This window comes from Homarus americanus, unplaced genomic scaffold (genome assembly GCF_018991925.1).
Source record: "Homarus americanus isolate GMGI-L3 unplaced genomic scaffold, GMGI_Hamer_2.0 scaffold24523, whole genome shotgun sequence".
Lineage (NCBI taxonomy): Eukaryota > Metazoa > Arthropoda > Malacostraca > Decapoda > Nephropidae > Homarus > Homarus americanus.
In genome coordinates, this window is record NW_024744357.1 from 3,682,311 (window position 1) to 3,708,599 (window position 26,289).

General features: G+C 38.6%; 2 protein-coding genes across 3 annotated transcripts; one reads left to right on the top strand and one right to left on the bottom strand.

The window, feature by feature from the left end:
• On the bottom strand, positions 1-20,476 carry LOC121877772 (DNA replication licensing factor MCM4-like). Of its 2 annotated transcripts, none has more exons than XM_042383633.1 (13): positions 20,423-20,476; positions 18,199-18,362; positions 17,193-17,338; positions 14,061-14,321; positions 12,452-12,550; positions 11,819-11,954; positions 10,176-10,418; positions 9,637-9,865; positions 7,398-7,592; positions 6,779-7,027; positions 5,493-6,029; positions 5,149-5,359; positions 1-464 (listed from the first exon to the last, which is right to left on the bottom strand). In XM_042383633.1, the coding sequence occupies exons 2-13, from the start codon at positions 18,335-18,337 to the stop codon at positions 366-368; spliced, it is 2,544 nt and encodes an 847-aa protein (XP_042239567.1). In that variant the 5' UTR covers positions 18,338-18,362; positions 20,423-20,476; the 3' UTR covers positions 1-365. The 2 variants fall into 2 exon arrangements, with proteins under 2 accessions (XP_042239567.1, XP_042239566.1); XM_042383632.1 differs by having other exon boundaries at positions 20,366-20,465.
• Positions 20,477-23,396: 2,920 nt separating this feature from the next.
• On the top strand, positions 23,397-25,379 carry LOC121877832 (la-related protein 6-like). The gene has a single exon (XM_042383718.1). It carries the CDS (start codon positions 23,576-23,578, stop codon positions 25,109-25,111), a length of 1,536 nt encoding a protein of 511 aa, XP_042239652.1. The 5' UTR covers positions 23,397-23,575; the 3' UTR covers positions 25,112-25,379.
• The last annotated feature ends 910 nt before the right edge of the window (positions 25,380-26,289 follow it).

The window sequence follows — 26,289 nt, forward strand, 5'->3', positions numbered from 1 at the left end:
CATTTTCAAAATTTTATTTATCAATAGTCTATACAAAAATATTACCATAATTGTCTATAATTTTCATTCAATATATTGTGACGAAAGGTATAAAACCACAAAGCAACTTATGGAGTGAGAGAAAAAAAAAACTTCAAATTCCATTAGTATATAAAGTGCTCAAGTAATTTTCATCAATATACATTTATTTTTACAGTATTCATACAAGCCCCTTCCTGTTTTGGTGCTGCAGGTAGCCTTCAGCAGCTAGTGAGTTATCCCTTTCCCTTGACAGGAAGCTAGTGCACCATTGGTAACCTCATCAAACACTATACTCATTTACTGAAGAAGGCTGGAGTTTATAAATGCGTACATTTCTTGAGTTATCAGTGAATGATACGAATGGTGGACTTGCCAGTGACAGTGAGGAACTCATCATCTTGTAGATCACGGAGGGCATCTTCAAACATCTCACGTGTGATCATCTGCAAAATATTGATTAGAAGTTAGCCACAACTAGAGTCATTACAAAAGCCTGTTAGCTGGAACTCTCCAACAGCTGGAATTTTTCTGGAAAAAATCTCTCAATTCCAGATCGGTAAATAAATGTTCTGGGAGTTCCGAAAAAATTGCATCATGCTCTACTGTGTCACCATGTACCAGCTGCGTGGGCAGGAAAACCCTCAAGTAAATTGGCTAATATTGTCATGTGACTACATGGGATGCCCGTGATAGGCTGATGCATCTTCCAGTTTATCCCCTTTAAGCCTTGTATCAGGCTGCACTTAGTTCATTGTATAAGGATGACCCCTTGCTGGCTGCTGTTTATGTGTTCTGCAGTACTGTACCAGGACACAATCAATCAAGAATACAGTGTTAAGAAGTAAAAAGTGATTACATGAATACCCCAATTATCGCAAGGGATGCATTCCTAAAGGTCACCGCGATTAATGAAACTGCAAATATCAAGACAATTTTCCCTTTAAGAACTACCTCACACCACCAGGGTCCACTACATTCCCGTGACCACCAGTCACCACTACCTCACACCACCACCAAACTCCCTTAACCACCAGCCACCACCACCACACTCCCATGACTACCAGCCACCACTACCTCACACCACCCACCACTACCACGACATGGACACAGTTGCACTGATAATATATTAATACCCACACTTATTCATATTATGCTCCGTCGTCTCATGTGTGAAAGGTACCGTCCATTTCTATATATTTCTTAATCTCTCCATGTATCGTAAATTTAAAATTATGATAAAACATGTATGAGTAACAGTAAGTGATGAATACCTACCAGTAGCTGAAGCATTCAAGATTCAGTGTGTATATGTTGAAAGCTTCAACTATCTAAGTGCAGTGCAAACTGTACTCAGATGATGTATGTGAAGGCCCAGCCAAATCTATGATAACCATTTTTGCCTCTTGTGAAGCTACGAGATATAAATTCAAAACTGAAGTTAGATGTCTTTGATTTGCAGCCACAGAGAATCTGATGACTGTATTGAAGTGACTGTCATTTTTGCATTAAAGAAACTCATTAATCATTTGGCAGAACCTGTCACAGGAAAAACTCTCCAAAGTCTAACGGCCGTGTGTAATTCGTCCCGGGTCCTAAAAGCTGACTTTACAAGAAATAGGTATACCAATCTGAGTAGAGTATTTGTGACCAATTCAATTGATGCATGACAAACTCAAACACTAATTAGAATATAAGTATTAGCCTTACAAATTAATGTAAACCCATAGTAAAAATTTTCCTAACTCAATGTGTACAGTGAAGCCTGGACTCAGCTTCAAAGTGTGAGTCCAGTCGTAGTTTCACTGAGTGTGAAAACAAGGCATGTTTGGATCCAAGCTGTCGTAAGCCCTGTTGTAATTCATCCTGTATCTATCAGTCTGAATTATATTATTCTCAATGAAAATATGAATACCGACATGTCCTGTGTTGTAAAGTGTTAACAAGTATAATATTAAAAGAAATGAGAGGTAAGACTGTACCACTAAGGCTCATGGGGTCATGATAAGTTTGTGTGCCAAGAGTAACTTGTATCCCCAGTATTGAGTAATAATAATTATGGTACACAAATATCAGCCTTGTGACGGGTTTTTGGAGAGTGCTATACAGTATTACCATAAGTGGTAATGAAATGAAATGGTGAAGATTCCTTATTTTCATAGTGTCACTCTTGTAGAATGTTACAGTGAGTTGTAGTAGTTTCTACTGAACATTGCTTTTGTTAAATTTAAAGACTTGTTTTTGCTAACCTGGAAGTAGGGCCAAGTGGTTCTTATAATTTGTATCGATGTTAATGTAAATTTGGCCAAGTCTTGAGTGAACCCCAAGGAGAGGTTCATGTGTTTGTGTATGTTGAAGTGTTCCTAAACTACTCAACTTCATTGCAATAATATCTTAATGTATTTTATACTATCATTACCACTGCATCCTCCTTTTATTCTCCCTCATAATTTGAACCAATGACTACAATAGAACTCATGAGTCAAGCCCTCGCCATGTTACTACCACATGGTTAAGAGGTTAATGTTATGTTATACAGTATATTCTGACAGAATACCTGGGTGGTGGTGGCGGTGGCTACCGTGAGTACTGAAGATATAAATAAACAATAGTCAAGCATTAAGAGAAAAGTAACAGAAAACAAAAATACTTTGATAAATTGAATTAGAAAATATTTCAAAACTTTGAAACAATTAGAAATAGGAGATAAAAGTAAAATAAACAAGCAAAACATATAATAAGATTAATTTACAAGGAAAAAAAAAAACCTCTACAACCACACTCCTATGACCATCAGCCACCATTACCTCACAATACCCACCACCACCACACTCCCATTGAACTTCATTAATTTCTAAATCACACATGTGTTAAATGGGCCTTATGTCGGAATATGAAAGCTTCAGCTAGCCCACCCGGTTTGAAATACCTGTACATACTGTATTGTAGGGTATCGTAATTTTTCATTTGCGAATAAGCGGGGTATGCTTTAAGAATATTGAATAGGGTGTTAAAATATCAATTGTGGGTAAGCGAATAGTGAGGTATTCCTGTAGTGTACTATACAGTCAGTATGGAAGTATTGTACCATATGTACAGGAAATGGGAAACACTGGAGCATCTTAGCTTTAGTCTTTATTCAAGACATCATTCTTCAGGTCCCCCCCACCCCAACAAAGGGTGACCTGACATTGCATCAGGTCATTACATTTAGACCACCTCCAATCCAAGTGTTAAGACGTAAAAAGTGATTAATTACATATTACATTGAGCTTACTGTAGGTGCAAGACGACAGCATCGGCTGGTGAGTACTGTATAATATATACAGTATACAGGAGTATATATATTTTGTTTAATGTACAGAGGTGTTTGTTTAAATAAATATAGCTCCATGTGAGAAGTCGAGTTTAAACTCGGGGAAAACTTTCCCCAGTGCTGGTGGAACATTCCACTGTCTTCAGTGTGACACACAGCTCCATTTATGCCTAGCACACCTGCATCATATAATGTTTTTTTTTATAAATATATTTATTGAACCAAACTTTTGGATAAACTATTCAAGATTATTTTGGGTAAATAATGGTGTTTCCAACTAATTAGAACTTATTCTATTGATCGGTATCACTATATCTTACATTTCTTTTAATAAGAGAATGGAGTCCCCACCATTATACAATCGGCCCTTAACATACGCGGGTTTAGCATACACGGATTTGCAAATACGCGGATTGCCCCGCCGGAGGAATATTCTGTACATTGAAGTACATTCAAATCGCGCGCCATTAAACTCGCACGCGGCACCTCACACGGGACACCACCCGCTCCCGCAACCTCACACACACACACGCATAGCTCTCCATCACTCAGTCAGTCTCGCTGTAACCACGCTTGTGTTGACATCAGCATTGTAGTTGCAAAAATATTACATTTCCGTGAATGTATTATATCAAGCACAGTATGAATAGAATATCACTAATATAACAGTATTTTAACGGAAAGCTATTAAAAAAAACGAGTAACATATCTTGAACATCGGAAGGTTAGGTAAAGTCTTTTGTTTTCATGTAGTTTATCCTAATTTACATTGAAATACATTACATTTCAGCAAAACTACTATTTATTTCTGAGAATATGGAAATGTAATATTTTTGCTGAAATGACATACGTATTACAGTGGTAAGTGACGAAAGCAATGACTTTCGCTTTCTTTCGTTCAAAAGATGTTACCGTAATCGCTTTTCGAATGGTTTGCAGTAAGAAAAACTGTTATATTACAATACTATTATATCCTAATTCACTTGTGATGCAGCAGTTTTTTAACTGAAAACCATTCGAAAAGCGATTACGGTAACATCTTTTGAACGAAAGGAAGCGAAAGTCATTGTTTTGTCACAATTTTATCCCACTTTCCACTGCAATACGTACGTCATTTCTGCAAAAATATTACATTGTGGGATTATCAGGCTAATGATAGGATAGAATATTATTGTAATACAGTACGGTACAACAGTTTTTTAACTGAAAACCATTCGAAAAGCAATTACGGTAAAATCTTTTGAACAACGAAAGAAAGCGAAAGTCATTGTTTTCGTCATGATTTTATCCCACTTTCCACTGTAATATGTATATCATTTCAGCCAAAATATTACATTTCCATAATTATTTCTGAGAATATATTCATTCAGTCACAGTTAAGGTAAAATATACTTGCGATGTAATATTTTAATGAAAATACGGTTCGTCTCATTACCTGGAAAACTCTGCACGAAATGTTCAGACTAATGGATATATCACTGTATCAGTGAATAGATATCTTTATTTTAAGATATCTATTCACTGTTTTGAGAGATTCCATGGACTGAAGACTAGCCCATAAAATTTTGTCATTGTGGAAACATTTTCACAGTATGTAACAAGAGCTGTTTTGGAAATGTGTTGTGAAACTAAATCCTGGAAACTTTGCTCTCTCTTTTTTTTTCATCCCATAACTCACTCAGCTAATCAGAGGAAAATCTGAACCAACAATAGTAAGTCACACTACAAACAATATATATGATTAGGTAAACTGGGTCATTAGCTATTTCCAACCATTTATTTATTAGAAATGGAAAACTTTTTTTGTAACTTACCAAGTCTGATGATTCTTTCATTTCTTGGAACATCTTCTGGAAGTTGAGGGTCATCACCTTGCCCTTAGTCAGAATCAACTTTTTGAGAGACTGAGCAAGTTCAACACGTCGTTTGCGAGCTGCAGAACTCATGCCAGTTGTCAGAATGCTGACATCAATCTTGCCAGACATTGGGTCAGTGGCAGACTGCTTGAGGGCCTCACGATGTAATCTATAAATGTAAAATAATATTATGTTAAAAGAAATTTTGCAATTAAGATATTTCGACTGGAAAAAAAATAAAAAATAAAATAAATCCCTATATACAGCACTGGATATAATGACCAAATAAATACTGTACACACCTCCATGCTTCCTCCACATCAGCCACCTCCACCATGTAAGACAGACGGACTTTAGCATGTGCCTCAGCCAACCGGATCAGAGACTCTAGCTGACGAGGATAGGCAGTCACCTGTCCGCGGCCACTGCCTACCTTACGCATGTCAACATATGCTGAGATAAGGCGCTGTGAAGCGTCTTCAGAAAGCTTTGGGTGGACATATTCTCGAGCATATGCCAAGTAATCTCTGAGAATACCCATGTCCAACATTTCTTCCTCACTCATAGCCTCTGAGCGATAATACAGAGATACAAGATGGCGTGCCAGTCGACGATCATACAGCTCATCTTGGGGATCCAAGATGAGGAAGATGAGGTCAAAACGTGAGAGGAGGGTGTGAGGAAGTTCTATGTTGTCTATGATGGTCTTGTTCTTGTTCCACTGTGACTCAACAGGGTTGGCAGCAGCCAAGACAGATGTTCTAGCATTAAGCTGACAGATGATTCCTGCCTTAGCAATACTGAGAGTCTGCTGTTCCATCACTTCATGAAGCACTGATCTGCAAACCAAGATAACATAATTTTATATTTTGTATTTTATGACTTGACAATAGGAAGAATAGAACCCCTTCAACAGTAGACAAAATAAAAATAGCAGTTAAATTTTTTTTACATTACAAAGATGACAAATCACTTGAAATTCAATACTTTCTCAGTTTGTTTGAAATAAATATGAAATAGGATTTACACATCTAATTCACCATTTCTCAATAATGACTGTAAGACAGTTGCAGTCTCTCCTTCATGAACTTCTATCATTGGCAATCTGTACTAAGTCATCAACTCTTTCCATTCATTCTCAGGTCTGCATTAAGAATACTAATACTGTATTAAAATAATAATTGCAAATCTTTACCACTCCAATGTAGGCTGACCAGTCATAAGCAACAGTTCTTTCCACATATGCTGTCATCTATTCTTCTGCGTACCAATGTGTTGTAAAGTTGTCCCAGTTTTCTATCTGGTTTACCCATGTTGCCTCATACATCACACCAGTATCAAATACAAGCAGCAAGTTCATGTCTCAAATCATTTGATGCTACTCACTTCAATCATCCCATCATACTATTTCTCCCTGTACTGTACACTTATTCCCTTCCCCACAAAGTACTGCCATTTAGAGCTTAAAGGTTTATTGGGACCCAACCTAACCAAAAGTTAGCATTACGACTTGGGCCCATTAAGACTGGAGTCCAATCCGAATGGTAAAGGCTGAGGTCCATATGACTAGTGACCTAGAGAGACTTACCTCGTGGAGTCACTCATCTTGTCAAATTCATCAATACAGCATACACCATTGTCAGCCAGCACAAGAGCACCCGTCTGCAACACCAACTGGCGGCTTTCTGGATCTTTGGTGATGTACGCTGTCAGACCAACAGCCGAAGAACCCTTGCCGCTGGTGTACTGTGACCGAGGCACCAGGTTGTACACATACTGCAACAGCTGGGACTTTGATGTACCAGGGTCACCACACAGAAGAATATTCACCTCAGACCTGTAAATTAAAAAAAACGTTGAGAAAATGACCACCGCAGGACCAAATGATTAAAAATTTTATATTCCATCTTTATATCCTACTAAGTTTCTCTAGCATACAGTTTGAAGGGTAAAGCCAAAGGTTCTCCACACATAATTGCTCTAAATATCAGAACCATTGTAAACCAATCTAAAATGCATTAATTTTATGGTTGCAACCAAAAGTAATGAATGAGACATGTGTTGCAGTTCTGATTACTGTATCGTTAATGATTACCAATTTCTTTTCCTAATCTCATTATGATATAAATATGGGAGGGAAGGGGAGGAAGTAACAAAACCCCACTAATACATCGCAATGAACTAAAATAAATAAATAAATTAATTACCTGAAATGTCCTCGGCCAGCATTTGTGAAGTCTTTCCTCGTGCCACCAAACAGTTGCAGCAAGATACCTTTCTTGATGTCTTCATTTTCATAGATGGAGGGAGCAATTGCACGAGCCAGACGTTCATAGATATCAGGCTTATGGGACAGTTCTTTCAACAATTCAATTCGCTCAGCTGGGAAGCGTGGGGTTTCTCTGTTGAAAATGTATATCAATACCATGATTTACTAATGAGGAAAAGGTCAGCTACTAAGAGTTAAAATTAAAGTCACATATGTAAGAGCCTGAAGCTATCCCCAATACTGCCAGAGCAAACTGCTCAATTCCAATTACAGCATTTGACTAACCATAAAAAAATTACCTGTAAAACTTGAAAGACTCAACTATCCAATAACATACATATGATGAAAAAATATATACAACATCCTATGTCAAGTTTTCATATATTGTATTATAGAGTATAAAAAATTGGTTATATTGCAGCTGTGAATTCCAACCAGATTAGGTGTGTTTGTGACACACACACACACACTAAACTTTCATCAATATACCATAAATTAATTCAGAACTTGTGGCCAAAGTTTGCCCAAATTTTCTTGCAGTACATGTTGAGTCAGGTTGGGTTACACAGATAGTCTGGGAAGTATGTGTAGCTCTTTGGCACCTCTCAAGGCCTGCACTCCCTTGATTGCAGACCCTTCATTCTTGAATTTGCTTTCACCCTTTGTTACCAATATGGGTTCAAAAGACCATCTAAGAGCCCTCTTGTGGTAAGAAAACCATGGAGGTCTTCAAATACAAGCTGACCTCACAAATTTGTGCTAATTGGTATCCCACTGTGACCAAGTTTAAAAAAGGCACAGATGTAAAGTACTCAGTATAGGAGATGTAAACAGGGAAACCAAATACCAGATGAACAAAGATGTTATTGAGAAATCTGACTGCAAGAAAGATTTAGGAGTAATGATAAGTAGGAATCTTAAGCCAAGTAAACAATGTGTATTTGCTCGAAACAAGGCAAATAAAGTACTTGGGTTCATACAAAGGAGTGTTAGTTACAAGACTAGCGAGATCATCCTAAAACTATATCTTGCGTTATGAGACTTCACTTGGACTACGCAGTACAATTCTGGTTACCATATTACAGAATGGATTTAGAATCCTTGGAAAGAATTCAGAGGAGAATGACAAGACTAATCCCGGGCATTAGGAACCTTGAGTACAGAGACAGGTTAACGCATCTTAATTTGCACTACCTTGAGAGACGTAGAGTGAGGGGCAATATGATAGAGGTGTATAAATGGAAGTCGGGGGTTAACAAAGGGAACATTACAAAGGTACTCAAACTATCCAACCAGGAGCGAACTCGTAACAATGGTTTTAAATTAGACAAATTCAGATTTAGGCGCTAAATAGGTAAACATTGGTTTGGAAATAGAGTAGTAGACAAGTGAATCAAGTTACCAAATATCATCATTAACTCGAATACGCTGGATAGCTACAAACATAGGTTCAGTGGATATATGAGCAATAGGGGTTGGGTGTAAACGGGACTGCCCAGTATGAGCCAATAGGCCCGCTGCAGTTTCCTCCATTCTTATGGTCTTAAGACAAATTCTGTGTTTACTTACATCTAACACTTTACAGTAAAAAGCAATCACCTCGTTGACAACCAGATTTATATGTTCTGTTTCATTTTTTTTTATTGATGTAATATTCTTTTAATAACCGTGTTATATACTTAAAGGCCTTGGTTGTTGAAATGCAGTAATAACATAACAACAATTGATTTTCTTTAAACAGTTAAGATAAGCAGTGTTATTTCAAATTCTGCCCCGCCCCATATATTCGCTTTTTGGGGACTTTCGCATTTTTCGGACTGGGGTCTGCCCCAATTTGTCCGATTTATCGAGGTTCTACTGTATATTATATTTTCTTTATTTCTAAGCCATGTCGTTTATATAGTGGAACAAGTGTGAAAGAAGTCCATTTTCCCACAAATTTGTGCATTTTCATGAGCGTTTAAATTTCAATAGAAATTATTTGTCTAAAACGGGCACAGACTAGCAACAAACACCGCAATTGGGAAGCCCACATGAAAATGCACAGATTTACAGAAAAAACAGATTTCTGAGACATGAATTTGCAGGGTCAGCCTGTATCTTTGACACCGAGGAGACTTCTTCTTTAGGGTGTGTCATGAACCTTAACAACTCACAAGTTTAGGTTCAGTACTCACCCTTCTTCCTGCCCGTGAAGTCTTTTGTTGTCCACTTTCCGGAAATGAACAACATCTATGTGTGTCTTGTAAACGCTCTTCAGATTACGCATTCGAGGATTCAACCGCATGGGGGTAGCTCTGTAGATACCAGTGACAGTGACGCGATCACCAGGCTGGACAGCATCAACGAGGTCATTGTGGGCATAGACGAGCACAGTGTGAGGTGTTTGGCCAGGGGGCATGTCGTCTGTTGTGGATCAAAAGATAAGAATAGAGAGGATTATCAATATTTGGTTCCCTAAGGCTGTTATATTTAGGGAGAATCAAGTGTACAACTAATGTGACCTAAAGCTGGTGGTAAAAGTATTAAAAAAATATTGTCAAATGTACAATCACAGACAAACTTCCAGATGAGAACTCTTCTTACATTAAACACACAGCAAGATGTTCTCACCTGGCTCTGACATCAACAACACAGCAATATGCAGACACAATGAACTGAATATTGGTGAGTTTATGACTAAAGCATCTAATGATATGTGATAACCCCCACATACCTGGACTCTCTTGCAGTTTGATCATCTGTTTGTCAGAAAACTGTGAGCGATTGTGAATTAATGTGAAGGTGTGGGTTGTGTTACAGAATGTGCACAAGGTTGGCTCAGCAATACGGCCGCGGTCAATCTCAACGGTGATTGTGAAGGAACAGACATGGCAACGGAAGAACGCCTCGCGCATCTCTGGTATGATGTTCGATGTGCGAATGACCATACCGGAGATGGTGATGAGTTGGTCGATGTCTGAAATATAAAAATATATTCAGCACGGTGAAGACAACACAGAGAATCCTGCCCGAGGAATATAAACAGACACACACAACAAAAATAATAAACAAATAAATAAATAAATGAATAGAATGAAATAGAAATGTCCCAAACTATACAATGGTTTGAGTGTGGAAGGAGATTTTTTTACATAAAATTTACTATTGTATTTTATGATATGCTATTTATTTATTTTATTGTTTATCATGGCAATAAATATTGCAGCTCATCCCCGTTGCATGAAGTATTCAAACTTACGATTCCAACAGGTTTTGGAGGAATTTATATCTTTATTATTATTTAATTTTGAGACAGTTAAGTTACATCTGCCAATATGAATGGGGTTAAACTTGAAATTTACAGTATTTTATTTACCTGATGACTTATTTTTTACTTTCATTTACTGTATTTTGTCATTCCATTTCTTCTTTTGTCTTAAATTAAGTGATTTTAGATGTATATAAGGACTTAGGTTATGATTTAGTGGAATTTTAAACCTTGTTTTGTAGGTACGGTATGCATATAGCATATGTTCCAACTTACGAACGTCCTCAGGAGTGGAAACCGTTTGTAACAGTTACAATAAGTGAGTACTGTTTTGGAGTTTAGCCCCTCAAGCCTTGCAAGCCTTTTTCAGCTATCCTACAGCATTGAACAGTACAAAGAGAAAACACAGATGTCATTGTTATTCATTCACTCTCACATTTATAATGGATGTGATGGCCTTTCTTATCCACAAAAGGCCTTAAGATACCTTTCTGGTGTTTCACTGTTGGTTCACACAACATTCAATACCACCTTTAGTCAATCCCTTTTATCCCTTGCCAGACATTATTTAAAGAATTGTCACAACTTTTTTAGGGGGAACTCGGAAGGTTCAAGGAGTGAATATTTTTTTAATGGAAGTGTGTGTGTGTGTGTGTGTGTGTGTGTGTGGGGGGTATCTTCATTAAAAGGGTTAACTTTTACCGAGTACACACACACACACACACTTCCAAACTCATCTGTTAACATTTATAGCTTTCCATTAGGGAATCCTTACCTGCTATTTAAGGATTATTGTGTACAATTAATTATAGCAGGCAGGATACAGCATTGACTTTCCATCCCACCAAAGCTGTATATGGGTCTACAAGTCCTACTTGTAATTGGTATATATATTACCTCAATACTTCCCTAACCTTATATAACCCAACACTTCCATGCATGCCTTTTATTGTATCGAGTACTCCACTATAACTCCCTCTTCTTGTTCATTGCCACACATCCCTTTCTTGTACCTCACCTAACACACCTTCCCTTGTTCAACAACAGTGCTCTGTGTCTCTCTACTCCTGTACTGTACTGTACAACACTATGGAGAACAGTATACCAACCTTCAGGATTCAGCGCACGCATGTTCTTGGTCTTATCAGCATTGAAGGGCCGCACTTGGATCTGGTGTTCCAGAATAGTATCCGGGTAACGCTCAAAGAACATCTCATTGATAGCCATGTCAAATGTGGGGATTACCTATAAACAAAACCAACATATTAGTAGGATGATGATACTATTGATAATAATAATAATGATGATGATAATAATAAAAGTAGTATATTGTAGTTAAATTGAAGGAATTTTCAAAATAACAGCAGCAGAAAACAAAAGAAATCATAGATGCTGCCTGATCACAAAACTAGTCCCCACATCGCTAAAATGTGTCTTAAAAAGTTTGTCCATTTGCTGTGTAAGTGTGAATACTGGTGAGCTGTAATCAGTGGAAGATTTTGGGGTAATGTTCAGCAAGGAATATAAATACATTAGCAAGAAGTTAAAGAGTTATTATGTACAGTACAAGTAATCCTCATAGCCTAAACCAAAACCATAAATTCTACATGGTTCAAAGGTTGTAATTCTTATTAACTATGATTGCAATTGGCTGGTAGGTGAAATCATCTTAGGACTTAGGGATATATATTTTACTTTGTAACAATTATGGTAAAATTTTTAGTACTTTACGTGGTACATACTTCCTGAGGGTAGCAGACCAGCTGGCGGTACAGGTCTGAGTCATACTGGTGGAGGTGAGAACAGTTGATGTTGAGGAAAGGCTCCTCCAAAGTGTGTATCTGAAATATATGTAAGCCCTTAACATCTTCATTTCAAAATAAGAAAAATTGGATAATACAGACCTACAAGACTCCTGGATTATTAATGCATTAACTTAACAATAAATGGTGGCACCTGACATAACCTGGTGATGTTTACTTTACTTGACATATATGTATGATGCAGTCTATGCTTTATTTCACCAACCATATACTGTAAGTGACAATTCAGTGATGTTTTACTTAACATATACTACGGTAATAATTGCTAAGTCCAATTTCTGCTCAGTCAAATACTGTACAGTAGGCCCTTCAAATTCGCGGGGGTTAGGTTCTCAAAATAGCCGCGAATAACATTTGCTTTTCGGTGTGTGTGTGTGTGGGTGTTACTTGTGTAGAAAGAAATGTATATTCCCTTTATGTGTTTCCCCTTAGGACAATTATTTCTTTTACCTGTATTGTATAGAGGGTGATTCAGCAAAGAGTACATTAAATTGGAGGTAGAAATCCTTGGATAATTCTAAACCACAATGTCTCTATGGTAAAATGTCAGATTCTGCAGTTTCCATATTACAATACATTTAAGATGTTGTATTAATGAGTGAATTTACAGTGAAACCCCCATAGGTTTTTGTAATCATTTATTCATGGATCTCTACAGTGTGATCCCTCTTTGTTACAACCTAAAGGAAATGGTCAAAGTTGCCCCCTTCTGCCTCAATGCAGGCCTGTACACGTCATACCATTGATTGTCAGACGCGTTCCAGAATGCCTGGACTATGATTAATTTGCTCGCACCTGTCACGAACACGTGGGCATATGTGCGTGTAGACACTACACACAAAACACATACAAATAAATTATAATGGAAAAATCCTCTCACAAATAATCAGAAACAAATGTACGGTATATTAAAAATGTTAAGTCTACCCCGTGCTTTATTAATAACAAAGCACGGAGTGGACTTGAGGGTAGACTCAACATTGCGTATTAATATACATTGTTTCTGATTATTTGTGAGAGTATTTTCCCATTATTATTTATTTGTATATGTTTTGTGTGTGTAGTGTCTGCACACACACACAAATATATACCATACAGGGAAAAGGAAATTACTGTCTCTAGAACGAATGTCTCCCAGTACCGGCCGCGAAAATGCCGGCAACTTTAAACCTACCCGCAGACATTCTTGGGTACATCCAGGGTGCCATCCGCGAATAATAGAGGACCACGAAATAAAAATCCGCGAATTATCAGGGCGTACTGTACTCATAAGAGGAGGGAAAGACTGTGAAATGTCTCCTGTATACTTGTTAAAAGCTAAGATTTAAGGGTAAATCCCCAAAACCTTAAACAAACTTTACAGTAAGTGGCTTCAACTACTGGCCAGAATAATAAGAAAGAAAAAGAAAAAAAGATCCAGGTATAACTACAGAGTACAGTAGATGGATATTCACTCTTATGAACAGTATTTGTCAATAAAAAATCCCTAACAATAAAATTGTACTACATGTATTGGGGTGTAACTTACCTCCTCCAACTTCTGCAGATACAGTGGTTCATCGGTGTTCATGCCCTCAACTCGTTCATCATTTCCTACATCTGGCTCCACAAAGCGTAGAACAAAAGCCTTAAACTTATCCTTACACTCCGAAACAACAACATCTGTACCCCAGATGACCAGCTGGGGCCCTTGTGGTCCCTCTGTCTGTGCTGAGCCCCCAGGTGGAGCTGATGTAGCAGCGGCTCCCTCGGCATTAGACTCACTGGCAGGGTCCGTGGAGATGTTCACCTGAAGGATGATCATTGTATTAATAGGTTCATGAAATACGGTAGTTTAGTTTTGAAAGCAGTTATTCAATGTGGGCATGCTACAAGTGTAAATGCCTTTGGCAGATGCCTGCAGACATGCCATATACTATACAGAACGGAAACCCGGTAGGTATTAAAAGTTCCATATCGTGGGTAAACTTGAAATTGAGACCAGCCACATTGAATAGGTTAGACTACTACTACTGTACTGTAATAATATTTTTTTACACTTGCAACTTTTCAAATTACTTTGAAAGATTTTATATATTCTTTGAATCCAACTTTTATATTTTTCCTTTTCAGTTTTGGTAAACATGAAAGTTTTATCTTTCTTAAGTTTAACATGCAGACTCATAGATAACATGGCAGGTCCCCGGATGATGTAGTCTGCAGGAGTGAAAAATTAAATTGGTGACCAACCAACTACAGTGGTCCCTCGGTTAATGAACACAATTCGTTCCAGAAGATCGTTCGTTAACCAAAACCATTGTATTAATGGGATTTTGGGTAATTGGTTCCAACTCACCGAAAATTACATACAAAGTAAAAATAAATGCAGTAAAGTACACTTACTTTTAGGTGTGTATGTAGAAGGCTCCTGGTTGATGATGATGATGATGATGGGAATTAGAAGTGGGGGTGGAGGAGAAGGGAGAAGAGAAGGAAGTGGGGGTGGAAGAGAAATCACCCCATGCTTCATGTCGTCATTTCACCCATAAAATTTTAAGTTCACTAGGTGTAATTCAAGATTATTTTCTTTAAATCAACACTGCACTGCACTATATATTGTCAATATGTAAAATAAATTTCAGAATGACCAAATGTATCACACTAAATATGAGACAAGATTGGACCAATACAGTCAGACACCGGCGAGCTAACTGATAACAACGGAGAAATGAGCAATAATCTGAACAGATTTTTTTCAACAGTTTTCACAGCCGAGAATTTAAGGGGAGAGTCCGATTTTTGGTGTAGGTGCTTTTAATTTTGGTCGATTGTTATGATAATCCTGTGATTAATTAAGGGTTATATGGTTACATCTATGTTATGCACTGTTGGCAAGTACAGGTTGTGATAATTTATGTGGTTGCAGTTTCAAAGCTTTGTGACATCACTAATGTATAATGAGTCTCAATATGCCCTGGTTTATTCATTGATCAGTTGTCTAAGTGCAAAAGTAGCCCTGTCGAGCCATCATGTATCAATTAATTTTAAAATAGAAATTATAATGTAAAATGTTATAAGACAATGGTTTAGTAGTGCTGTTAATGTGTGTGCTGTGTAAGTGTCTTGGCATGTCACCTCACCACCTGACTCCTGAACAAACTCTTCATCAACTTCTTCAAATCCTACAATGTGCTTGGCAAGCTCAACACACACACACACACACGGAATTAAGACAACAAGCATCCAGTGAGGGTCTTGTTGTGTGACTGCATGGAGGCAAATTAAAAGATCAGCTGTTGAGGAGCTTTTCACTTGGCAACACTGATGCATGTTACCACTTCTTTCCACTCGATATCTCTAATCACCCACACCTTTCTGCTTTCTCACTCCATATTTTAATATGTTATGTAATGTAATGTTGAAGGGATACAACTTTGCTCATTTATACTTATACTTATCACAATCTCCCTAAAAATACTTTAGGTTTTGTGTTTATTCAAGACAACTTCAGGTCATGAGACCCACTAATCCCCCACCCAAGAAAGGGTGACTTGACATTCCATCAGCAGGTCAGTAATATGAGACCACTAATCCTCACCCTATCTCCACCTGACATTGAGTCAGGTCAGGTCAAGTCCCCACCCAAAAAAAAAATACTTTAACTTTCATCTTTATTTAAGACATTTTCAAAAATTCTCTCGACCTTCAACCTCCGGAAAATTTGTTCCTAAAGCAGGAATTTTTGGGAAAATTCCAATTTTGGGAATGATTTTCGAGCAATTTCAATTCAGCTATCGGAGACTTCGGGTTTGAGGATTCCGTCTAATGGAGATATTACTGTACTTAGTCTAGGAGATGTAAACAGAGAAACCAGATATCAGATGAACAACGATGTTATAGAGAAATCCAAATGTGAAAAGATTTAGGAGTAATGATAAGTAGGAATCTTAAGCCAGGTAAACAATGTGTATTTGCTCGAAACAAAGCTAATAAAGTATTTTGGTTCATACAAAAGAGTGTTAGTTACAAGACTAGAAGGTCATCCTAAAACTGTATCTTAGCAGCGGGGAGCTCACTGAGGTGCGCAGTTAAATTCTGGTCACCGTACTACAGAATGGATATAGAATCCTAGAAAGAATTCAGAGAATGAAAAGACTAATCCCGGGCATTAGGAACCTCGGTACAGAGACAGGTTAAAGCATCTTAATTTGCACTCGAGAGACGAGAGTGAGGGCGATATGATTGAGGTATAAATGGAAGTCAGGGCTAAACAAAGGTACTAAACTACCCAACCAAGAGCGAACTGGTAACAATGGTTTTAAATTAGACAAATTTAGATTTAGGCACGAAATAGGGAAGCATTGGTTTGAAAATAAAAGAGTAGTGGACTGATGGAACACGTTACCAAACATTATCATAAACTCCGAATACACTGGATAGCTTCAAACATAGGTTGGATGGATATATGAGCAATAGGAGTTGGGTGTAAATGGGACTGCCCAGTATGGGCCAATAGGCCTGCTGCAGTTTCCTCCTTTATATGTTTATGTGTCAGCCAATGAAGCACTGACCCTTCAAACACTGGCCTCTCAAGGGTGAAGGAGAAAAATGATGGAAGATGAAGGAAGTCAAACACACAAGCTCAAGCACTGTGACACTTCTCCAAATACAAAAGACTCACCTGTCTGATACGACGATCAGAACGGATATCAGATCGATGACGGATAGGTGTTCCTCGGACACCAGAACGAGGAGTACGTACTGATGATCCGACACTGCTGGGTGTTCCATAGTTCAAAGGAGAGCTTAAATCCATTTCATGAAGAGCTATAAAAAATATGAGTATACATTATCAATTAAACCAAAACAATATATACTAAAAACCAACAAAATAACAGTGATTAAAGAACATGCACTGGATGATAGAATAAATTATTATGTTTGTACAGTACAGGAACAACATAACTCTGATTTATGATGGAGCTTACAGGAGGGGGAAGGACAAAGGACTCTGTAATTCTACACTTCCAACTGAGTTTCATCCTGAGAGGAGGAAGGGCTAGAAGGAGCATTACCAATATGATGTGAAGGAACCCAGCATGTGTAATATTAAGGCTTAAGGTAAACTTTTCCCAACAAGCTGCCATCTAACATCAACTGAAGATGCTGTCAAGTCTTTCTTCCAGTAAAAAACACCCACCTACATCATCCACAGTATCCTATATATATCAAAAGAAATGTCTCCCTTTATAATGAAACCTCCATATATTGGACTTCTCTCTCCACTTAATCCATTAGATGGGTGTTTCACATCTAATGGTCCCTCGATATAACAGCTCTTCAGATCTAAACAGTTTGTTAGATGGAGGTTTCATATCAGATGGACCCTCAGCATAACGGACCTTCATATACAAATAATCCTTAAAATAGAGGTTTCATTGAACTAATAATGCTAACCTGGTACAAGCACAGGGAGAAAAACAAGCATGAAATGAGCATTTCCAAAATTTGGTTATTTTTCTATCTTTACACTAAGCTAATCACCACTATTGTATGAGTTGAAACTTTCTCAGTTGTGGAAACAACCAAACCTCAGATGGAATGCATTGCTACTCCACAACTGTATTCAGCAGGGATACAAAAAATTATTTTCAACTCTAATTACATGAATGTCATGAAAACTGTACTTTGCAAGCGTGGTGGAGCCGGGGACGTAGGTGGTAGAAGTTCTGACCCGGGTGATGAAGGAGGCAAGGGGACCAGTTCACTTGTGTCACTCTGCTTGCTCGGTGTTGAGCGTGCACTTCGACGGCCCGGAGAGGACATGGTGCCTTTACTTATAGGTTACCACCTATAAGAGAGTGAGAAAAGGCTTCAATATAAGTTGTTTGGGAATAGTAATAAATGGATCACAGCGCTGCTTCTCAAATGCAACTTACCTTAAATTTGCTGGATGACCGAAACAATAATAATACCCTTACAGTACATATGTATAAACCTTTACAAAGAGCATTGTTTAGCATGGAAAAACTCATAAAGTGATGTGACACATATTGTAAGCCTTGTGCACTTTTTGGCCATCTCAGCTGGTAAGAAAGTGTTTATCTTCTGTGGAGAGGTTTTCTTAAGTTAGTGATATGAGCACAACCATATCAAGTTTTTTTTTATTTCGTCTGCAAGAAAATTAAGTACTGACAGCGGGTAGATTAGGATATATTGTGTTAAATTTGGTAGGTTAGGTTAGGTTTGATCATCTACTTCCTAAAATCACACAAAGTAGCAGTTGCTGTTATCTTGTTCCGGTCTATGAAAGGATTATTTCATAAACATAGAACATGTTGCTGGGTGGACAATGTTTAGCATTCCTAAAGATAAAAATCACCACAATTACAATACGAAAATAACAAATCCTCATCATTTTCCGAAATATTCCGGAGTTAATAAAGAAGTTGACTGCTATACAAAACATTTCTAAAGTTACTCGTTAACCTGGAGGTAAAAATATCGTTTCGATCATGCACCTATTTTTTGAAGGTCAGAATCATTCAAAACACATAAAGAATCACCAGAAAAACATAATTTCAACCTAACCTACCAACTCCAACCCAACCTAAACCAAAATTCACCGCATGACCGAAACGATAATACTAATTCAAACCTTCTTTTTTTTTTTACAGGGAATAGCCCACCCGGGCACAGGTCATCGACCCCCTACAGGGCCTAGGGGGTGAAAAAATAAAGAGTAAAAAGAAATTAAAAATAGAAGAGAAAAAGATCATATTAATCTACACCACGAAGATGCAGGAAAACCAGCTTTTTGAAGTGGGACAGATTGTAAGAGTATGGAAACACAGAAGAAGGCAGAGCATTCCACAGTTTGGCTGTGTGAGGAAAGAAGGATGTGCTTTTACGGGTTATTCTAGTGTGATCGACATCCACACAGAAACGGTGGGCACCGCGGGCAAGAGAAGTGTTATGAGCCCACGGTCTTGCCGGCGGTACACAGGATGCCGAATCCACCAAACAGCCCGTTAAAGTACCTTCTCTTTCTCTCGTCATTACAGTTTCATGCTTTTGTCCGTGGAGAAAATGATGTTAGCTGAAATTCCGGACTTTTGAAGAATTTTAACAATTACCTCCAGATGATGATTTCAAGACCTAAATGGAGGACATGTCCAGGAAAATACGGACGCATGGCAACCCTAGGTTAGGTTATGTTAGGTTTGGTTTGGTTTTTTTTTTCTTTTTTTTTTACATATTTCTAATACCCAAAGAAAGACCAGTGCTCTACTATAAATTAACATAAAGGTGTTCAAGGTGACGGGGAAAATGAGAGCTTAAGATAGTTTCGAAAATCTTGGAGAGGGATGAAGTGAGGGCAATGGGACGACAGTTAGAGGGATTGGAATGGTCAACAAGCCAAGATGTTTAAGATAAGAACATATATTAAAGCAACACAAACATTTAGAACATGTGTAAAATACCTCTTGCTAGTGTTTTACATATATATTATACACCAAATATATAATAATAATAGTGAATGAGTGAGCCATTCTTCCCTTTACCATGGTTGTTTTATTTCAAAGTTAAAACTCTCATCTTAACCATCCAGGAGACTAGCATTCATCGTCGTCTGGTAATGAACTCAATCACAGTAACTATAAACATTAGGAACTTATATAGTAAAATACTTAACAAACAATCCCCACCAAACACCACAATGACTTACCTTTAAGAACCCTGTGACTATATGACTCTCATTTACTAACTTAAATAGAATCTTACCTTCACCGGAGCAATACAATGTGAGGAATATATTACATGACTCTTTATGGCACCAATTCGATTACTTACCGGGATATAACGATAAAAATGAAGCTAAAATAAGGACAGAGAGTAACACAATATCACCTAAGAATTTTTCCCGCCAAACTTTGTTGTTTACAATAAAAGGCGCGCTGTTCCTGCTGCCCCTCGCTCAAACTATTGTACTAAACTACTACATTGTTATACTTTATATAAAGTTGTCATACATCCCAAGTAATACTTTTCTACTTTTACCATTATTATTAATCATCATATAGTCTATTTGAGAATCAACAGTGTATTAAAATATAAACGTCAAAGTGGTTTAGGCATTGTCGATTTAAATAAAATAAACTTTAACTAATACAGTACATCTGTAGAGTCTACAGTGCAGACATACTATTACTGATTAGAGATCAGGCGTAAACCTAAGCACAGGACCCTCTTGGAAATAAGCAGCTCACAGCTTTGCCGGCCACCATTGGCCAAATTGCCTTACTGTTTACCACTGCTGTTTACCTGCACTGTCTCGGCACCAGGAAACTGTATACTACTCACGGTCTACGTGCACCGTATACCTGCACTGCATAACTGTATAGTTTGTAAAAATGCTAATTCAATTGTAAACCTGCATAAAAACTTAACTGGATACCGTAAATATTATCATTAGTATTATACGAGACACCATCGTACAGTACATTGCCAATTCGCCCCGTGTATATGATTATTATCGTACACTCCATAACTCAGCGTGTATATAAATGCACTTCAGATATTCCAATATATTTTTTCATCGTAATTTACCGGTATATTTAATATTTAGTCACAAATTATAGTAATGTTATCATTAATATCACTATTAAAACTTCATTTGAGTTTTCTTAAATGTAAAAGACGACTTTGAGAGTGTTTTAGAAGGACAGGATGGTATTTTGTACACATAAATATATCCATCATATTTATTTAACGAAAGACACAGGAAATAAAAATTCTAGCGCCATAAATTAAAACTGGCGTATATTTCATCTCAGAATCATGGCCCAATGACTGTCATGGACGAAGGAATCCGAATATATGGTTTCAGTAAGGTATACAGTACAAAACACCCTAATTTATCATTTCTCCACTTATTATTTTACTAGCGGCTCGGGTGCTTCGAGAGGTTAATTTGTTCTTTGTTATGACATTTAATATCGAGTGTTAGTACAGGAGGAAGGTGCACACTGGCTAACACCCTTCTCACGTGTGTCTCGAGCCAGTGGTGACACGTGCCCGTCACCGCTGATGTGCTTACTTAATAGTCCAACCTAATATAATAATCTGTAGGTAACTAAAAATATTCACATTATATAATACATCTTGTGTTGCGTTTTTAAACTAAACAACAGCATAAAACACATTTAGTAACATCCTACACGGTATACAGTACACCAGTAACAGCACACACACCTTTCATTATTCTTTACCTGTCTGTGGTGCATATAACTCCCAGATTCTTCCATTAACAATAAACATAAAACACAAGATTAAAACAAGTAAAAAAAAATAATCACAACAAATACTACTGCATATAACTGATCATAACATATAGGCCGCGAGGTTCGGTTTGGCCAGTAGGTAACGACGTAAAAAAACGCTTCTTCGGGAGGGTGTTGGTGAAGACTTACAGGGTGGTGAGGATAAAGAACAGTCATGACCCTGGGTGGTAGTTTTCAAGGCTCTGTGTGTGTGTGTGTGTGTGTGTCGCTTGGTAACAGAGATTATTAGTGGTTGGTTAGGTTAGATTATGGAAGATTAGATTAGGTTACGGAAGATTAGATTAGGTTATGGAAGATTAGGTTAGGTTAAGTTAAGTTAGCTTAGGTTAGGTTAAGTTAGGTTAGGTTAGTATTAGGGTGTTAAATCATCAGATGAAATAGGCGAGAGATAGAGAGGTTTTACATTACAAACTCACGTCAAGGCAGGATATCATGTTGGGTTTTGAGGAACAACACTTTAAAATAATCCTGTCATTAATCTATAGTCCAGTGTTGAACAAAATAACTTACACAGGGAGGTAAATATATGATAACACAGCTAAAAACGCCTAGTGAAGGTGGTGACTTGTTGAGCTACTTATGGGTGACGGTGGCCAGTTGTTACGTGATCACTGAGTGGCTTTTCGTTTACACACCCAATAAAGGCGTATAATGGCCGTTCATCAAGAGGTCACAGAGGGGTATTTATCACCGTACATGACTCAAATATAAATGGCTAATCTGGTTTTCGAATATAAGAAGTTTGTACGTTAAATTTTCCTTTATTTTGAAAAGTGAGAATTCATTTAGCTGTGACTCAAAAGGTTGATCAAGATGGAATCAGATTTGCATTGAGACTGTACAGACAAGATGTGTTCGATTACTTCCATTATGGGGAAATACGACTAGTGGAGTTTCGAGTGTGATTTTGAGAGTGCCAGAAACTTTATGTATTATACTAAGAGAAAATGAACATTAATTAAGTGCTCACTCAGCCTGGTTACATAAACACACAGTCTTGGGTCAAACTGCCTTATGCAAGAGCAACACCTCCCCTGGTCCGTAATGTGTCAACTTTAACCTTCGCCTCTGGGAAAGATAAAACCTTATGTGACAGCCATTTTGCGTCTGTGATGTTCTTGGTAACTCTACCCCAAAAAATAAAGATTATAATATTTGTTCAATTGAGTTTCATGTGACAGCCTTGGCGGTGTTGTTGTTATTTATAAAAGGGTTGGAGGAGAGACAATGAGAAGCAGGAGTAATTCAATAAGGGGCGTCGCCTGAGTCAGCTACCACCACCAGGGTTTCTTTATGTTGTTTGCTTGTTCACTCACACCCTCTTTTCTCTCCTCCTTCCTCAATTTTTATTATTGTCTCTCACATTGCCAGTATAGGTTTATTGTTTGTTTATTGCCAAGATGGTGGTTAATATAATATACAGGGAGGAATATGTGAGAGCGCCGACCTCCGGTGTCAGGAGGTGGAAGTATTTTCTTCACCTGGGAGCCATACAAGTGGCTACTGACTTGTGTCAAGAAGTGAGGCATAAATACCGCAGCCTCGTGACCACTTAGTCCAGTCACTCCCCAGAGGTAAGGCTGAGAATACGCTCCCTCATAGCTAGGCTGTCTTGAGCTGGCTACTGTCTCGTCCAGGATAATATTTCTGTTGTTTCAGTTATCCTTGTTGGAGACATCATCATCAAAGTCGTGAACACTAGTGACTTGTGCCAAAGGTCATGTTGAGTCTCTTGTCGAGAATTGTGACAGGAAGCGACTGTGAAGAATGTCAGGCACCAGCAAACGCCAAGGACTTCGTGGGGTCATCAGAGTCGTCGTCACTGACGGACGACACCGACGAGGAGGAGCTCAGCCCACCCATGCCAATCATTAACATCGATCAGACGGAATTGGCTGAAGACGCCCTCCATCTTCACAAACAAACAACTGTAACGTCCGTCACACGGTCAGACTCCTCTGAGGACGTGGATGACTCACCTGCCGAGAAAGACGTGGAGGTGTTGGCCCCCGTCGTCCTCCCAAGCCAGGATGTGTGTCGTCGCATCCTAGAGTTAGTGGAGTACTACCTGAGTGAACACAACTTGGTGAAAGACATGTTCCTCCTGAAGCACGTCACCAAGCATCACGAGGGCTACGTCTCGATCAAACTACTCACCAGCTACAAGAAAGTCAAGCGGCTCACCAAAGACTGGAGGGTTGTTGCGCATGCGCTTAAGGCTTCGAAGACACTTGAGATAAACGAGAATAAGACGAAAGTTCGGCGCGTGACTGTGTTGTCGCAGGAGCTGGAAGATGACACGAGGGCCTTCAGGACGCTGCTCGCCACCAACATCGCCAGAGAAGATGCCAATATGAATAATTTAGCAGAGTTTTTCGCCAAGTTTGGTGAGCTGACCTCCTTGCAGATGCACAAACCCAACGGGCGATCCTTGGAAGAGGTGCGGCTAGCTGAGCGGGAACACCCTGGCATCATCAACACCATATGCGCCATTGTGGAATACGAGAGGGTACACTGCGCCCGACAGGCACTAAGGTCTATACTTAATAACTCAGAGTGTAACATGAAGGCACTTGAGTTACCCCGTAAAAAGCGTGAGACCAAGCTGAGCACCAAGACTCACGCTGAAGGAGAAAGTGCTTATTACAGCACTTCAGATATGTCGGAGCCAACATCACCTGAGAGTCATATGAAGATGTTATATAAAAAAAATCTGAGGTCCCCGTGTTCTTCACTGGCCTCGTCTCCTGTCATATCTCCCGTTTTACTGCGTCGTCACCGCAAACCGCAGCACTCATCTCCAGAGTCCTCTCCTCCATCTCCATACAACCTGCGTCGTAGTCCTGCAACACCCAGTTCGTCTCCTGAAGACCGCCCTGTCTTCTTCCCACGGTACGAGGTGCCTGGCTCCTCTCCACTACCTCGGCGTCAGCTGGGCCCCCGGGGTATCACGTCGACACCCAGTTCCCCTAACACCTGGCGTCAAAAGAACTTTATTAACGACATTAACAGCGCCAAAGCTCTCGAATCTGCGGTACCAGCGCCCCTCAGTCCTTGGCTGAGACGTCGTGTCTTTGCAGCATCAGGAAGTGTTACCTCCAATTCCGTTGTTTCGTCTCCCTCTGCTTCCCCCAGTCTCCGACGACGACAAGATGCCTCCTTGTTTGTGCCAGAGAACGTAACTCGTCTCCCCAGGGGGCCAGACGGCACACGGGGCTTCCTACCTCGACAACCCATGGTGAACGCACAGGCTTGAGTCCCCACCCAAAACGCTCGTTGAATTAAAACTGCACAGGAGCGAGCACGACTCTTCTATATATAACCAACCTCTCATAACTCTCAGTAACATTGTGTTTATATACTGGTACACTCAAGAAGTAGTGGTAGCTTGTTATACCTGTGATATATTATTGTTCAACGCATAGGTACTAGATCATACAACTAACACCAAACATGTATAATAATAAAGTCACTGATTATTATATATTATTCTATTTATGTTATAGTAAATAAGAACAACGAAATTTTACTTTTATTCTCCCTTTACACTGAGGCTGTGTGTGTGTAGTAGTATATTGTGGGTGTATGTGTGTGTCTGTGTGTGTGTAGTGGTGTATTGTGTGTGTATGTGTGTGTGTGTGTGTGTGTGTGTATGTGTGTAGTTTTTTTTGTGTGTGTGTGTGTGTGTGTGTGTGTTTCTCGATAATAATCCAGAAAGACGATAACAGGAAACAAGTTCACATTATCATGTTATCTTCGTTCCTGAAGTCCTTGATCACCAATAACTATAACAACAAACCCCTACACCTAGCTCAACTTGGTTCTTATATAACCTCAAAATATTAATCTTCTACCAAACGATCCTAAAATTACCCAAAGAGGCTCAGAATAACGAATAATTTACAAGGAATAATTTATGGGACAAGAAAACTACTATGCCTGCCCCCACAAAGCCATCCTCTCTCCCTTATAGTCTTGAAATGTCTCTTGTCCACCATGACGGCCACATCACAACAGCAAACACAATAACAAAAGACACAAACCCTCACGTAGTGTGTAGAAGTTTAATGTTTATCTCCCATTAGAGGAAATAAAAAAGTCAGATTTAGGATTCAATTAAAAAAAAAAAAATCTAATACGTTTCTCTATGGCAGTCAAACAGTTCTGGCCTTAACTAAAAAATTACATCCTTTGAGAACACGAGACTGGACTCTTTTTTTTTTTGCCAATTAAACCCGAATCAAGAGATGAAATTATTATTTACTCTTGGACAAAGGAAGAAAATGTTAGTAAGAATGGAAACTCTATCATGTGAACATAAGTGACTTTCATGTCTCTATTTCGTCTCGTTAAGTATTACGTTTGGTCGGTTGTGATGCCATGATGTAATGTTATAGTGTATTCCTGTACTTCAGCATTACCTTATGTGCTGAG